Genomic DNA, 17,833 nt, shown 5'->3' with positions numbered 1-17,833 from the left:
TATATGTAGAATCTGATGTTATCTCTCAATAAACTCAAATGATGTTGCACTCTGGTTGTGTTCATTGATTCATACATAATTAAACAACTTAATACTTCTATTTGTATTATTATTTCTCTGACAAAGTTCTTAAAGATACAGCATAAATAATTTATGTTTAGTTATAAGAGTTGGAAGACTTATGCTGTATCTTTAAGAACTTTGTGAGAGGAATAAGGAAATGTAAATACAAATAGTAGTGTTGTTTAATTATATGGAAGATCAATATATAAGATTGGACATAGCCAGAGTGCAACGTGTGTATTTTTGAGTTTATTTGGGCTAACGTTGACATTGCACTCTTAAAGATAGTGGTGATTTGTTACGTCCATTACAAGATGCTATATCATAGGTCGTGATTCTGCCCACGGCCGCTTTTACTCTAATGCGCCTGGGGCGCAAAAAACTGGCGTTTCCAGGTCAGCCGTTTCGCGACAGGCTGCCGCTGCTGCAACGCAGCCAGCCCTGAGCCCTTCCATCCCCCCCCCAGTAGGCGGGCGCCAAATCACCTGCAAACAACAACCCTGTAAAGAGTTGCTTGGCAAAGGACGATGATCTTTCGCGGGAGCGCCTTGGGTGCTAACCCAGCTGGCTGGAAGCAACGCTTTTCCCCGCCCCCACTTACTGCTCGCCTGTGGGGCGCCGCGAGTTCTCGCCCACACACTTTGTCCCTCCGGACTTCCAGGGGTCGGAGGGCAGCCGCATGGGCTGCGACGCCTGCGAGGCAATTTCCAGGGAGACACGCAAGTGGGGCGGAGGTAAATGCAGGCTGCCCGTGCGGGAGCCGCCTTCGCCTTCTGTCGTTTCCCTTGCTGCCTGCCCACACGCCTGCGGCGAGCAGGCTCCCCGCCTCATCACGCCGGCCAAACTCGCGCAGGGCGTAAGGGCGAGGTGGCCAGTGGCAGAAACGGCCCTAGATTTGAAACAGTGATTTTTTTCCTTTGTTCGTCCCCTTCCCCCAAACCAATGAATTTTGTATCTCTTGATAATCGATTGTCCCAGCAGAAGACACGTTCTGAGCCGAAGTAAACATGTTTTCTTCTGAAATGTCACAGAGAATTCATAATTCTGGGTTGCTGACCACGGCCTCTGAAATTATTCACCACCCATTCTTTCTCCAATTCTCTGGGGAGATCCAGAAAAGCAACATGAAAGATGTTACTGATATATCTTGTAGCTGAAGGCAGTCTAGCCATTAGCTGCACATTAGCACATTTCACTGAATGGGCCTGTCACTGCAGCAGCAAAGTCGTGGGCCATTTAAGTGGTCATTTGAGGCTATAAGACATCTCCGTATCAATGTGGGGGCAAGTGAGCTGCTTTCCAGGAGAAAGGTTATCGAGCCAGATAGTGGTAGTCTTGTATTTTGTATTAGTGCTTCTGCCCTGGGCAGTGTGTGATGCTCCTGGCGCTCAATGCTACTTCCCTGACCCTCTTCCAATTCGGCACAAGTATCACCAGTCGGGGGATTTTATCATAGGTGGCATTCTCTCCCAAATCTACATCTTTTCTGATCCATTCAAATTCAAGCGCCATCCTTCCCAGGCTGCAGTGGGTCAGCACTTGTAAGTAGTCGGGTTTCAGTTTTAAATGAATGACACTCCTGCAGTTCTGTCTTTTCTCCAAAGGGCTGCTCTTCGCCCTTCTCGTGATCCCCAGCCACCTTTGTGTCAAAGTGCTGATTTGTTTTCAATTTCAATTTTAACCTTGAATGGCATATAAATTATTAGTATGTTTCCGTTTAAAAAGAAGAAGAAAACATTGAAAACATTTAAATATGGGTGTTCAAAATGCTTTCCAGGAATTTAGCCACTTCCAAGGTAATCGATGGATTACAGTCACTTAGCAAAAAGTGAGTGGTCTGGAACTTGGAGTGCTCAAGTCTTGGAAGCAAATAAAGGTAAGAATTAAAATCAGCGCAGAGTTACTGTGAAGACAGCATCTCCAGAAAGAATATGAGTTATGGTTTCGGTAGATCCCACATCTCGCAACGGCACTTAGTCTCTGGTGTTTTAGGGATCTGGCGGTATCTCCCTGAGGTTTTCTGCTGATGGGAAAATGACCATTGAGGCGATGCTAGCATGAATGCACGCAGCGTTGGTTAATGGATAGCTAGAGATGAGAAGATATTTGGCTCCAGGTCTGTAGCTTGGTTGTATTCAGAGGGAGCGAGGAGAGCATACAGCCGTCTTTGTTGGATAGAGACAATGATGTTCCAGATCCCTCAGTCTTTCGCGGATCTGATTGAAAATATGCAGTTCACTGATTTGTTTTCTTTGCACTTTATGGATGTTTAGTCTGCTTTAGTTTAGCGGTTCACAACCTGGGTCCAGGCACCCTACGGAGGCTATGGAGTTATTCCAAGGGAACCATGAATCCACTGTGCACTAAGCATTCCCGTTTTGTTCTTTTTATTCGTAGGTATTTCTCAAGCAATGGATATTTATATCTGCTACTATCATGTTGGGGGGTCTACACAGGTACCTTTGAAGTTAGAAGGTGTCCCCATTCTAAAAAAAACTGGTAGGGAACCTCAATGTTAGTTCTTTGGCAATCCAGAAAGTATTAGTCAAGGACTCCTTCATCACTTGGGTGCCGAATTTAGTTGTATGAAGCTGTATGTCGATGTTCTGTTAGCCTGATTGCCATTTATGCATCTGTGGCTGGCATCTTCAGAGGGTCTGAAGATCATCAGACCCTCTGAAGATGCCAGCCACAGATGCAGGCGAAACATCAGGAGAGAATGCTACTAGAACACGGCCATACAGCCCGGAAACCACACAGCACCCAAATCCAGAAAGTACAGTACAGTACAGTAAACCTTTATTAGGCATAAATAATTCTACATGCAGTATGTTTGTTTCATAAACAACAATACAACAAGGCATCCAATACACTAAGTTAGGATAAATTATAGACAAACTTTCTGGAGACCTATTATGATATCCATATGTTAATTAAAGCTGATATGAACAACTTCTCATGAGCCTCAGACATTAAATCAATGTAATTTAGATGATTTGATACATCGAGGGACACATTTTAGTACCAGAAAGTCATATTAAGAACTGATTTTTTCATCAGTAAAAAAAAATGGGGGTTTGCTATCAAAGTGAAATTTACCTGCTCAACAGGAACAATTGTTGTTCCCACTGATTTTAGTGTACCTGGATGTAGGCTTGCTTTTTGTTTTTTTTCTGGTGAAATGAACTCATGCAGATGATCCCCCCAACTGAACTTCAGGCTGGCAGAAGAAGCCCTTCCTATTCCATAGCCAGTTAACATCCTCTCTTGCAGCTGATTTGCAGACACTTCAACTGGGTGGGTGAGAGAGCTTCTCCCTTCGATCCTGGAAGCCTCCATTACAGACAGAAAGGAAGGAAAGGAGAAAAGACAACTGGCACTTCCTGTAAACAGGGGATCGAGACTTGGGGGAAGCACTAAAACAAAGGCTCATTCCGCACCTGCAGAATAATGCACTTTCAAACTGCTTTCAGTGCTCTTTGAAGCTGTGCGGAATGGCAAAATCCACTTGCAAACAGTTGTGAAAAGTGGTTTGAAAAGGCATTATTTTGTGTGTGCAGAAGGGGCCAAAGAGACTATTCTGTTATGCTATGAGAGAGATCCAGCTGTTTTTATAAGGTGTCTTATGTTTAAGAAGTTAAAGTTTGTTTTTACACCAATTGAGTCTGTTCAAAAGTATCTAATGTGGTAAACATTCATTGCAAGTAAATATAAATGTATAAATTAAATATCAAATAATCTCAGTTCAGGAGTAAAAAACACCCGAATTAGACACAGAACAGAAGATGGATATGCCTTATTTCCTTAATGTAGTAGCACCAAACCTGTATTGGCATATAAGACAATGCAGGTAAAATACAGAGGAAAAAAACAAAAACCAGATTGAAATATTTCCCCATTGAATGGTAACCCTTGTTGAATCAAGAGGATGAATTATTTTGCCTTATTTTGCCAATGAATGTTGAATTGATCAAACAAGCTGAGAGGAACATTGCAGTATGGAGAGGCAAGATAAAAACCCAACATTTATTCAGTGCCTTTCAATAACTCATATGCACAAGGCAGATTGTAAACCCACAGAACAAAACCAAACAAAACCAAAGAAACACACAAAATACATGTTTGAGCCTGATTGACAACTGGTTGCTCGTAATGGGCTGGTTTTGAGGGGAATTTATATGTATCCAGATACTTGCAAGTGAAATTCCACTGTTCCTTTTATTGGGGACAAACCTTGTCTTTTAGTGTAAAGTTCATAGCAGGCATATATTAATTTGAAATTTAGCCAATGCCACACTTTTTGAAACACACTTATCAGTTTCACAATATATACTGTGATTGCAGGGTTGTGACTCAGAACTATCAGCACATCCTGGCTTTGGTATTTGCCGTTCAGGAGATCAATGAAAACCCCCATCTGTTGCCCAACATCACGCTTGGCTTCAGCCTCTACAACAGCTATTTCAGTGCAAGCAGGACCTATCAGGCCGCCATGGAACTCCTCTCCACACTGGACAGAGTCATCCCCAACTACAAGTGTAGCTCCCTCAGCAATCCAGTCGTTGTCATCGGGGGACCGAGTGCTAGCTTTTGTTTTCATATGGCAACCATTCTGAGCACCTACAAGATTCCACAGGTAACAAGCGTGCTTCAGTCATGGACTGTTAATTCACATGTCTTTGGATTTTGTCGTTATGATGTTATGGTTTCCAGGCAGAAAGAGGCACAGTGAGATATAACGATCAGCGTAACACCCCAATAGCTGTTTTGGGGTCTGGGAAATGTGCCTTGTCTTCTCCTCTTGTATGTGAAATAAAGAAGAGGGTCAGTTATGTTTACCATTGCAATACCGAAACCAGTTTTGATATGAAAATTTGTATAGCAGTTGAGTTGTCTAAAAGATTCATTTTATTTCCTTCTGCAGAAGATGTTTGCAAATGTCTATTCTTCTGTATTTATTTGGTCTGCATTGATACAACACACAAAAAGAAAAAAAATCATGTTCATTATGGCAATATTCCAGACAGTGGGTAGCAAAGGAGGAACCCATGCTACCAGTGTGTATAGTTGAGCAATGCTCTAATATTCTGATCATTCTTTCTGTTTTACCTACCTAAAGATGCATGCACATACATTGTAGAAGATAGATGCACTTAGATGTAGAACATGAAAAGAATTCCGTAAAGTGCCAAAGTTGGTAAATGGATGTTTGAAGGTCTTAGTTCCCATAGCAATTTGGCATACACTACAATGTTCACATCTGTGCATACCTACTGTAGAAAATCTAGAACATAGTATCTGTAAATAATCTGACTGGGTCAACTTTTGTCCTAAATTTATTGTCCTCCTGTAGCCAACTCTAGGTATAGTTTCACAACCAGGAATCTCAGATACAATGTGCCAGTGTTTATCTACACTGTGTTTAATTTGAGTGGCTAACTTGGCATATCTATACTAAAAGTAACGGAAGTCCTTCTGTTTGTAATAAACATATTGTATGTATGTATGTATGTATGTATGTATGTATGTATGTATGTATGTATGTATGTATGTATTTATTTATTTATTTATTTATTAGATTTAATATACCGCCCTATCCCCGAAGGGCTCAGGGCGGTGAACAAGATAAAATATTATATATAAAAACATACATACATTCTAAAACATTCTAAAACCACATCCCACGAAAACCATACACGACCCTCCCCAGAAAGGAATAGTGGGTCTTACTGATGTTAAAGACCCCTGTAATCAGAGGGAGGGGGACAGTGTCTCTCTACTACGTTGACCTATTTTATTCCAAGCCCCATCCAACATCTGTTTGGGATAACCTCTGGCTTTAAATTCGCATTAGGTTTTCCTTGCCTCTCTATTAAAATCCTGTTCTGAGCTGTAGAAACTCTCTTCAGTCTCACCAGTTGGCTTCAATCTCTTTTGTAACTTACATATAAAAGGTGATTATTGTTTGTATTGCACTGTGACACTTTATTATAAATTTCATAAACATGTATTGGGTGTCTTGTTACGCAGCAGGGAGTAAATTGTATTTGTATTTCATTTGTACTTGCCACTCCCGGGTCTGGTGTTTTCTTTTCTTAAACTTTTACCATGGCTGCGTGGCAAAATTGCTTATCTTTAAATCATGATGATTCTAACAGGATTCTTTTTAAAGTTGTTAATGATGACCAACATTCCCCTAGATTATTTGAAAGTGATCATCACGATTACTCTTCCTAGAAAAGAAGGAGGGTAGATTCTGCTCCCATGCTGTCTCTTTTACTAATTACTACAAGGTCAACATGGCACCAAGAGGTTTGCGTGTCCAAGAAGGACCTACTGTTTCCTGACTCTGAAGGTTTCTGTAACAAATGAATCCATTAATAAATGTCCCCTGGATCTTATGTTTTTAATAATAGATACAGCCACTGAGGAGGTTGAGGTGCTCCAACAGAAAATGACATATGTTTGTTTGTTTGTTTGTTTATTTATTTACATTTATATACCGCCCTCCCCCGGAGGGCTCAGGGTGGTGAACATGAATATACAAATAGAGCACAAAATAAAATCAATAAACCTCAGATCATTAAATAAATCATAGTAAATGGCTCTATAGTCTTTGAATCATTAAAACCCCATTAAAAGCAGCGTATTAATATCAAATACAATAAATAATACAATAAGAGGCGACCTACTAACCAACCCCCTAAAAGAGGGGAGGGATGGCAGGATCCACAGATGTTAACGGGGGGGGCATCAGCGTCCAGCCTCCCCAAAGGCCCGGCGGAACAGCTCAGTCTTGCAGGCCCTGCGGAACTCGTTGAGATCCCCCAGGGCACGCACAGCTGGAGGGAGAGCGTTCCACCAGGCGGGGGCCAGAGCTGTAAAGGCTCTGGCCCGGGCAGAGGCTAGCCGCATCATGGAGGGGCCAGGGTTCACCAGCAAATTGGCCTCTGCAGAGCGCAGAGGCCGGTTCGGGACATATGGGGCAAGACGGTCCCGCAGGTACGGAGGTCCCAGGCCTTGCAAGGCCTGGAAAACGAGCTTATGGCAAAAAATACACAACAGGTGGTTGGTGGTAAAGTTGCTGATATAGAAAAGATCATCTGTTCCTTTAAAGACCAATGCAAGGAGTTTAAGGCAAAAAAAAAGTTCTGCCGGGACACTAATGATCGTGAGAACAAACATGTATACATTTGGCAAAGAGAGATTAGCAATAAGAGTAAGAGAGTCACATGGGACGATGGGTATTCCTCTTCTGATCCTGAATTTACTGACAGGGGCTCTGCTTCAGAGGAAGAGGAGAACAGGTTTCACAGGGGAAATAGTAGAGGACATCGAAGTAGCAGGCAAAGACAAGCACCTTCTCTTTTTCGTGTGTCCTGCTTGGAGATGCTGGAGGAGGACCTGATAATTAACCTGTCCTCCAGGATATTAGCACAAGAGGGACATAGGATCCTAAATTTGGGTCTGGGTTCTGTTCCCACTCCCAGATTTCATTTGTACTTGCCACTCAGAGGTTTGGTTTTTTCTTTAATTCAATTGAAAAATACCCCAAGGGCAAAGAGAATATACTCCTGTAATGTACTGTCGAAGGCTTTCACGACTGGATTCAACTGGTTGTTCTGGGTTTTCCAGGCTGTGTGGCCGTGGTCTGGTAGATATTGTTCCTAATGTTTTGCCTGCATCTGTGGCTGGCATCTTCAGAGGTGTGTCACAGAGAGAAGTCTGTTACATACTGTGTCTGAGAAGTATAACACACTTCTCTCTGTGGCCCTTCCCACACGGGCGGAATACGGCGCCCTGGGGACGGCAAAAACGCTGTCCCCAGGGAGCCATTCACCCGAGCGGCCTGAAGCCGCTGTTTTCCAACCTCGCTTCCCCAGCGAGGTTTATGGAAAACGGCGGCTTGGAGCCGCTGCTGTGCGAATGGCAGTGGCTCCAAGGCGCCTTCCCTCCCCCCCATGGCCAGGCAACCTACCTGCCTTGCAGCCCTCTGGTGCATCGCTGAGGCCTGGGGACACGCCCCCTCTGCCCTGCGACTCTGGAGCCCCTCTGAAGGCTCAGAAGAAGATTCAAATACTCCTATTTGGAGGACATTGTCATATTTCTAGGCAGACTACTAAGTATTGTGCCATGAAATGTAAGGTATGGCAAGCTATTGTCATGCCACAGGATTAAGTGGGAACCAAATACTTTTATAAAATAATTTCAAAATTACCTTTGAGCTATTAAGAATATTTTAATGTTTTAATTCACATTGTAAATTGTTGTTTGTATATTATATCATCTGCTATTTAGCCATTGGTTTGTATCAGGTATTTTAGGACAGGTGAATTTTACGATTGTATCTCTTGTATATGCATATGGCTAGATATGACATTAACCTTAGCCAGCCAGCCAGCCAGCCACAACCAACCACAACCAACCAACCAACCAACCAACCAACCAACCAACCAACCAACCAACCTACCAACCAACCACAACCAACCACAACCAACCACAACCAACCAACCAACCAACCAACCATAGCCATGGAGGAACAAGCCTTCAGCCATACAGTCTGAATTCAACTTGAAGGCTCAGCCATACATTTGGTTAGATGCCACATAAACCTTAACTAACTAACCAACCAACTAACCAGTCATAGCCATGGAGGAACTAGCCTTCAGCCATACAGTCTGAATTCAATTTGAAGCCTCAGTGAAATCAGAAATGGAAATATTAAGAGGCAAACAAATCCAGCCAGTTTTTTCTGCTGGTGAGAAAGGTAGACAAATTCCCCTTGGACAGCCAAGAAGAACTCTGCTGGGCATTAGGGCTTCTGCAGTGACCAAAACTCTGTGGAAAGCAGGGCTGTTGCTGTACAGAAATAAATTAGGCAAGATAGAGGGGGAAATGCTAGTTGCATCCAACTCAGAACTGAATTTCACACGTTACAGTTTGGGAATTTAACCCCATACATTATTTAACCTTTTATTGGCATAATGGTTATTTGTATCTCCTTCTTTTCTTAGGTAACGTACGCTTCTGCTCCAGTGGAGACTGACCAAAGCCAACCTGCTTCCTTCCACCACATGTTTCCAAATGGGTCCCATCAACATATGGGGATTCTCCAGTTACTGCTGCATTTCAATTGGACATGGATTGGAGTGATTTATATGGATGATGACAATGGGGAAATTTTTGTACATGATGCACTACCCATGTTTTCCAAGAGAAACATCTGCTTTGATTTCATTGAAAAAATTCCCTCTTTATCATTTTCCACTACAATTGGAGGTACGATGTCAGAAGGGATGGAATTGTTTAGTGTTGCCATGAGAAGCTCAGCCAATGTAGTAGTTGTCTATGGTGGAAGACAAACCATAGGAGTTATGATAATAATGCTACGCTTCTTAGCATTTGAGAATGTACCTGAAAAGACAAAAATCTGGATTATGACTGCCGAGATGGAGTTCACATCAGTTGCCTTTCAAAGAGGGTGGAGCATATGCTACATCCATGGGGCAATCTCTCTCTCAATTCCTTCCAAGAAGTTGCTTAGATTCGAGAAATTTATTCAGATGAGAAACCCTACAGCAGACAGTGAAGATGGCTTCATAAAAGACTTCTGGGAAGATGCATTTGCCTGTTCTTTCACCCAACCTGTGGAGGAGGAGAATCAAGAGCCAATTTGCACTGGGAGGGAGAAACTGGAGAATCTTCCCAAGACCGTTTTTGAAGTGAGCATGACTAGCCATAGCAACAGTGTGTATGATGCTGTCTATGCCGTGGCCTATGCCTTACATGCCGTGCATCTACAGAGATTCAAGCAATCAACAATGGGCAATAAAGAAAAGGAGGACCTTGTGAATCCACAGCCATTTCTGGTAAGATCCTGAATAGAACAATGCCAGAAACCTCATCCTACATGTAGGTCCATCATGTCCTAGACAACATAGAAAGATGTCTCTTTCAGGACAAGATAGTTTGAGCTTCTGTTTCATAGCCGGTTGTCTTGTGTTCTTGTGTAAATGGAAGAGCTTCTAATAAGGAGTGCAGAGCCCTTTGGGGGGGGGAGGCGGCCTATTATTATTATTATTATTATTATTATTATTATTATTATTATTATTATTATTAGCAGCAGCAGCAGCAGCAGCAGCATCATCATCAATAATAATAATGACAATAATAATGATGATGATGATGATGATGATGATGATATTTATTTATTTATTTATTTATTTATTTATTTATTTATTTATTTATTTATTTATTTATTTATTTATTAGGTTTATAAACCGCCCTCCCCCGAAGGGGGACAAAAGCTTCTGCATCAGCTGCCATTTCTCTAAATTATAAGTGATCTAGAGATAGAAGGTTCACCATACATGTAGGTACATCAGTTGGATTTTTTGACTAAACATGCACTAGACTGAGGAGTCAGATGTGTCTTCACCAAGACTGGTCATATGAATGACTGTGTTCCAGGTCTGCCATCGTTCCTATTTTATGCCCAGTGGATATGTAGTACACGCTTTCTGAAATTAGTTTTGTCAAGCACAATGGCTACAACTCACTGTAACCAGACATATGAAAGCATCTCACAATACAAAAATTGAAAGGAACAAACAAGGAAATAAATTTTCATAGACCTGAATTCAAAATCCTTGGTACGGGCTGTTTTTCTGCAGCATGGGTGCTGTTCTCCCTCCTGACAAGAACTGCAAAGTTTGATTAAGTCAAAGGGTTCCATTTTATGAACCTTCCTTTTTTTCACCTTTGGGAACAATTGATGACAAATGGGAGTACCACCTCTGTGGGTGAATAAAATTGGACCCCATGACCCAGTCTTTACAAAACTTGAGGTTTCTTGCAAAGAGAGTGACCCACAAATAATCTTCAAATGTGGTTGCTATGCATTTTAAAGAAGTCCTCCCAGTGTTCCAAACAATTCCTCGTTGATTATAATGAACTCAATTTTTTCAAAGAAAAGACAGAGGAAAAAACCCAATATTCGGTGAATCCCCACTGGGAAAATAAACCTTGTCCGCCCCTGCCCCCTGGTTCCATAAGATACAGCACCTTTTCATCCCGGTCTCCGCCTATCCCAGGGGTTGGCAACCTTTATCACCCAAAGAGCCATTTGGACCTGTTTTCCACAGCCCTGAAGATCTACCGAGCAGGAGAGGTGGCTCCACTGTGGTTCGGCCCCTCCACTCACATTTCCTTCCAGCTTTGGGAGGTGGAGACACCGGGCAGGGAAACCCTCACTGCCCGACGGAGCAGGCAGCCGCCTGCTCCGTGGGGCAGAGGGGGGATGGCAGCTGTGGCCTGGCCAGTGCCGCTGCCTCGCACGTTGCAGGAGGCAGTGGCACTGGGCAGGGAAACCCCCTCTGCCTGATGGAGCAGGCAGCTTCCTGCTCCATGGGGCAGTTGGGGGATGGCAGCTGTGGCCTGCCCAGTGCCGCTGCCTCTTGTGCTGCAGGAGGCAGTGGCACTGGGAAGGGAAACCCCCTCTGCCTGATGGAGCAGGCAGCTGCCTGCTCAGTGGGACAGAGGAGGGATGGCAGCTGCAGGGATGGCAGAGAGGGGATGGTAGCTGCTCTGGAGGGACATGCCCACGCTACCCTCCGACCTCCAGGGGTCAGAAGGCAGTGTGGGCGTGTCCCTCCAGCCCTCCAGAGCAGTGCTGGAAGGAGAGGTGAGTGGAAGGGACGCGAAAAGCGGCACCCTCATGCACGGAGCCGCCTCTGGTTCGGGCCCTCCACTCACCTTTCTTTCCAGCACTGCTCTGGATGGCTGGAGGGACATAGCCACACTACCCTCTGACCTCCAGACCACGTGGAGCCGCAGTATAAAGCTGAAAGAGCCGCATGCTGCTCCGGGGCCGTGGGTTGCAGACCCCTGGCCTATCCAATGCAGCATGCATCTGTTGAGGGTGTCAAAGTTATTCCCAGGATCAAAATCTGTAACTATTTCCATGAGCCCGTGATCTGCTCTACGGCTCTTTCTGATTGGCTGTTACGTTGGGGTGGGAACGCGACCCCCATGGCCCCTCCCCTCTGTTTGAGGAAGTTGTTGGGTTTTTTTAATTTCTGGCTGCGCAGCTTCGTTGGTACCCACACTCAGCACTAGCTCTCCATCTACGTGGCCTACGAAGCCACGACCAGCACACACAGGAAAAAACCCCTTCGTGCGGTCTGTGCCCAGCTCACTGCGCTCTAATTGGTGCGTGCCTCCTAAGGTGAGAAAAATGAACCATATGGTTTTTCTGCTGCCTCCCCACCGATGCGGCCTCTGCTCGTGTTTTTCAAAAAGTTGTACCTTCTTGCCGTTTTTTAAAAAAAACATGGGGTGAGGGGGAGAGGCGTGCGCCAGGGCCAGGATGGAGCCAAGTTGGGCACTGAAGCCGTGGGGACTCCTTGCCCGAAGCAGGACTTTTACCATGAGTATCACGTGATTTTTTGACCATGGGGAGTTGCCCATTGGTATGAGTATACACGGTTCTTTTCTTTTTGATTTTCTGAAATAGATGGGTTTATTAAACCAAAATCCCCCCAAAATACAATTGCGGGCAGATGGTGAGACCCTTCCCCGGCAAATAAACACACCAACCCAGAATTTGGAAATGGATTGGGCCGCAGCCCAATTTATTAACTGGTAAAACAAGATTGAACACACAAGAAGCTAGGCAGACAAATGGGTCGCAACATCATGCTGTCCCCAATCTCCATTGGGGCAATCCGCAGGAAGCTGGGAATACCAGGGGTGAATACCCCTGGCTTCAACCCTTCCTGCTGGGGGTAGCGGGCACCAGCTAAGCCTACCGGCTTGTCTACTGGCCTGCCCCACCCCCACCTGCTGGGGTGTCGGGCACCAGCTCAGCCTACCAGCTTGCTTACTGGCCCACCCCACCACCCCGGCTCTTCTCCAAGGGCACAACCATGGAGAAGACCGGCCGCCTGGCTCGGCTTCTCCCCAGATGTTGCGAATCTCGTTGCCAACCTGCCGGGCTGCAACAAATACAATTATGCAGTAAATATTAACAATTCAACTAATAACCATTGAACTAAGGGAGGGAGGGTGGGTCACGCCGCTCTTGAGCCTCGGCAAGCCAAGAAGGCCGAGGCTCGGGGTGTAACGCTTTTATATGCTTGCTCCTCCCGCCTTTCTTGCCCAGAGCCAATCATTGCAGCTGCCTGCAATTTGGCGTCCTGGGCTGGAAGCTCTCTTTTCTTTGCCTTTTTGCTCACCCCAGCTGCAATGGCTGCCACCGCTGAATCGGTGGCTGCTATTTTTTGGGAGGTGCACATCCCTAACTATTCCAAGGGATTTTATAATCTAATGTGTACCATCCATTTGCTAATCATGTACATGGAATATGCTATTTACCACCTTCTTCCCCTTTGGTTTTCATACTAATTCATTCCAGGCCAAAGTGAAAGCACTTTTCTGTACTTGACCTCTTTGTATTTGTCTTTAAGGCAACACGGACTTTGTTGTGTATCCCCACCCTTTGCTAAAGCCTAATGCTTGCTTTCTCCCTCCGTGCATAGCTCCACCCCTTTCTGAGAGGAGTCTCATTCAACAACAGCGCTGGGGAGAAGGTTGCCTTCAACCAAAATGGAGAATTAATAGCTGGATTTGATGTAATCAACTGGGTCACATTCCCAAACCAGTCCTTCCTCAGAGTCAAGGTTGGGAAGATAGATCCTGAAGCTCCCTCACACAAAGTGCTCACTATCCACAAAGAGACCATCATATGGCCCAGCCAATTCAACCAGGTGAGGTCCATGCACATTTCAAGAGCTACGATCTATTATTTATACTTTGAATTCGATCTCCTCCAACTAGGGTGGATAGCCTGGCTTCTCACTTCAGAAAACAAGAAGAGTTGGATTACTATTTCCCCTTTCTCTCCTGTAAGGAGACTCAAAGGGGCTTACAAACTCCTTTCCCTTCCCCCCTCAGAACAAACACCCTATGAGGTAGGTGATGCTGAGAGAGCTCTGAAGAACTGTGACTAGCCCAAGGTCACCCAGCTGGCATGTGTTGGAGTTCACAAGTTAATCTAGCTCACCAGATAAGCTTCCATAGCTCAAGGGAGAGAGCAGAGAATCAAACCCAGTTCTCCAAATTACAGTGCACCTGCTCTTAACCACCACACCATGTTGGCTGGGCAGGGCAAGCAACTTTGTGGCACTCTAGCAATTCCCCAGGCTCTATGCTAATACTCAAGAAGATTAGGAGAATTCCTAGACAATTCCTAAGAAAGTAGTGAAACATCTTCTGAGTTTAGCCGGAAATGATAAAGCATTGAACATGGGGGTTATATACCACACATGTCTGCTCCAAGTAGTGTGAATACCAGCCATTGGGGCCTGGAGTAGGGTGGGAGATTGATTGCCATGACAGGCAATCTGGTAAAGCTAATTCCCACAAAGTGTCAATGAGTTTCAGTCCAAGAATTTCAACTTCAAATTTTCAAGTGGTTAACACCCTGGAGCTTGGGGATGTTTTCCTAGGTGTTCTCCATGACGTTTTGCGTTGAAACCCCCATGTTATTTTTTTCTTTCCTTTGCTTGGAATGAGTGAGTCTTCATGTTCACACTACATGTTTCCTTATGTCAAATTATGGCTAGAGAATGCACCTATTTTTAAAATGATTTGTGTTTCCATATCCTGCATACATAAATAAGTTGGATGCAATAAATACATTGTAAAGCTGGAACATGCATTGGTGCCTCAACTGCAATACCAGCTGCAAAACAAAAAGATTAGCAAGAAAGTGAGCCAGAATGAATTCAAGGATCTAAATGAACATAGCAAGTTTGGGATTCCCGACCATCGGGATTCTATCTTCACGAAAGCACGACTGAAACACAAAAAACATTTAGATTGGATACCACACAGAAAATTTATAACAAGTTACAATCATTATGAATGAATTCATTTTCCATTAATAAGATGAGAACATGAGTTCATTTACACCAACTGCAACTCATTATTAATGTGCTGTGTGAAATAACCCTAAACAGTGACTTGTGGAAGCATACGGGATGTTTACATTTTGTTCTATACTTGTAAAGAATGGGTAAAGGAGTCCAGGAGTGATAGACTTGCATGGTGTAGGTAAAAGACTCCAATCTATAACAAGTGTACTATAGACATGTTTTGCAGAAAGAGAACACTTGGCTGTTGTATTTTTTTGAATGGTTCAACGTTCTTCTTTTTCCTTGATGACAGACGCTGCCCCTTTCCCTGTGTAATGAGCCCTGCCTGTTGGGTCAGAGTAAGACAAAGAAAGAAGGGAAACCATTTTGCTGCTATGATTGTATTGCATGTCCAAAAGGGAAGATCACAAACCAGACAGGTAAGATAAGGTGACCAGATTTTCATCTTTTTAAACCGGGACACCCCCTCCGGGCACGCGCGGCCGCAGGAGCACACTGCCTTTTGGGGCGCTCCCTGGTTTCCCGCCCTGTGACAGAAGGCAGTGCGGCAGCCTTCCAAAAATCGGGACAGTTACAAAACCCCGAGGGACACGGGACAAATTGGTTTAAGGCGGGACTGTACACTTTATAGATTTCATGGAATATGTTCTCTAATTTGGACCATGAAAATTATAGCAGACAGACACAGTTTTCTGTATGATTGACAAATGCTATCCAGTCATCTGCAATGATATGGATTACAGATAAGAGAATGAAGTTTGACAGAGCCCCTGAAGTGAGTATGCTGTTGTGTACAGCTTTTGGTTTGATGGGGAGGGGGGAAATACAACATTCCAAGGAAGGGCAGTGGAGGGGGTTGTACTTAGGGGTAGAAGACCACCTCCTTTCATTTAGTATGAATTGTATCAACAAGTTGACTACCGAAACTCCCGCAGCTTCTGTACCCAACGGCAGCATGACTTCTCAGAAGTATAATGGAATAAGTTGTGTGGAAACTCACCTTTGCCATTTCAAAGGGTCACTCCTCCTTCAAGGCTGAAGAGGTGCTGAGTGCTTTGCACTCTATTTTGTTATGTATGTATTTGCAGCCCGAGTGACAGAATTGAGCACCCCTGTGGCCGCCGAGAGCTGAAGGAGCGGCGGACAGGACAGGCCTTTTATGGGCTCTGGCCGGCTCCTACCTACAATCCCCTGACATCAATCACCCAGACCTCTGTGCCTGCTTGCAGGGTCACGCCCAGTGGTGGGATCCAAAAATTTTAGTAACAGGTTCCCATGGTGGTGGGATTCAAACTGTGGCGTAGCACCAATGGAGCTGGGTGGGGCACGATGGGGGCGTGGTTGGGCATTCTGGGGGCAGGGCATTCCTGGGCGGGGCTGTAGCAAGGACGCAGCCACTGCACCGGTCCTTGGGCGGGAAATGAACGCTGCGCAGAGCGCGGAGAAACCCTTGCGCGCGCCCGGTGCACCTCCTGCTAGACTGCTCCAAGTTCTGCGCGCTACTAATGAGAGGAGGGGCGTAACTAAGGCAAAAATCACGCGAAGCGGAAATCACCAATTAGTAACCCCCTCTCGGCACACACAAATAATTAGTAACCAACTCTCGGGAACCTGTGAGAACCTGCTGGATCCCACCTCTGGTCACGCCTGGTCCTGCTGGGTTGAGACCAAGCCGCGAGACCAGGAAGGGGAGCAGGGAAACCGCATGCTCCCCTTTCCCAGGATTGCAATGGCGTATTTATTGGACTAGTTTATCCTATTTTTCCCTTGCTAAGCAAGTGCTTTACAAAAATAAAAATAATGACCATCAACTTCAAAGTGGCAATGAAGTCTTAAAACTGAGGCACTTTACCTAAGTCTACCCTGTACAGCAACCAACTTTTTTATTTTTCAGACATGGATTACTGTTTCCAGTGCCCCGAAGATCATTATCCTAACAGACACCAAGATTCATGCCTTCCAAAATATATCAGCTTCCTGTCATATGAAGAGCCTTTAGGGACTAGTTTGGCTATTTTGGCTGTTTCCCTTTCTTTCATCGCAGCTTGGGTCCTGGGAACTTTTGTGAAGCACCAGAACACGCCTATTGTGAAGGCCAACAACCGCAGCCTCTCCTACATTCTCCTCGTCTCTCTCTTCCTGTGCTTCCTTTGTGCTTTGCTCTTCCTTGGAAGACCTGAGAAAGGGACCTGCCTCATCCGTCAAGCAGCATTTGGCATCATTTTCTCAGTGGCTGTTTCTTGCGTGTTGGCCAAAACTATCACTGTTATTCTAGCCTTTGTGGCTACCAATCCAGTGTCCAGGATGAGGAAATGGTTGGGGAGAAGAGTGGCCTGCTCGATAGTAATTTCTTGCTCCCTTTTCCAAGCCACTCTCTGTTCTGTGTGGCTTGCAATCTTCCCTCCCTTCCCACATTTTGATATGTACTCAGAAACAAGAGAAATCATTCTGGAATGTAGCGAGGGGTCAGTGACTATGTTTTACTGTGTCTTGGGCTTTATGGGGTTCCTCTCAGTTATGAGCTTTACTGTGGCCTTCCTAGCCAGAAATTTACCAGATAGCTTCCATGAAACCAAATCCATCACCTTCAGCATGCTGGTCTTCTGCAGTGTGTGGATGACCTTTGTCCCAACCTACTGGAGCACCAAGGGGAAAGATATGGTGGCTGTGGAAGTCTTCTCCATCTTGACCTCCAGTGCTGGCTTATTGGGATGCCTCTTCTTCCCCAAATGCTACATCATTGTGCTGAGACCTGATCTGAATAAGAAGGAACAACTCATAAAGAGAAGCAAATAAAGAATATGTCTGTGTATTGTCGAAGGCTTTCACGGCCG

The 17,833-nt window shown here is 44.8% G+C and overlaps 1 protein-coding gene across 1 annotated transcript; it reads left to right on the top strand.

The window, feature by feature from the left end:
• Positions 1-1,476: 1,476 nt before the first annotated feature.
• On the top strand, positions 1,477-17,795 carry LOC125440564 (vomeronasal type-2 receptor 26-like). The gene is made up of 6 exons (XM_048510435.1): positions 1,477-1,604; positions 4,522-4,699; positions 9,078-9,932; positions 13,602-13,829; positions 15,292-15,418; positions 16,894-17,795. The coding sequence occupies exons 2-6, from the start codon at positions 4,556-4,558 to the stop codon at positions 17,793-17,795; spliced, it is 2,256 nt and encodes a 751-aa protein (XP_048366392.1). The 5' UTR covers positions 1,477-1,604; positions 4,522-4,555.
• Positions 17,796-17,833: the final 38 nt, after the last annotated feature.

The sequence above is a fragment of the Sphaerodactylus townsendi genome, linkage group LG11, assembly GCF_021028975.2.
Source record: "Sphaerodactylus townsendi isolate TG3544 linkage group LG11, MPM_Stown_v2.3, whole genome shotgun sequence".
NCBI classification, from domain to species: Eukaryota; Metazoa; Chordata; class Lepidosauria; order Squamata; family Sphaerodactylidae; genus Sphaerodactylus; species Sphaerodactylus townsendi.
This window is presented reverse-complemented; position numbering and strand designations above follow the sequence as displayed.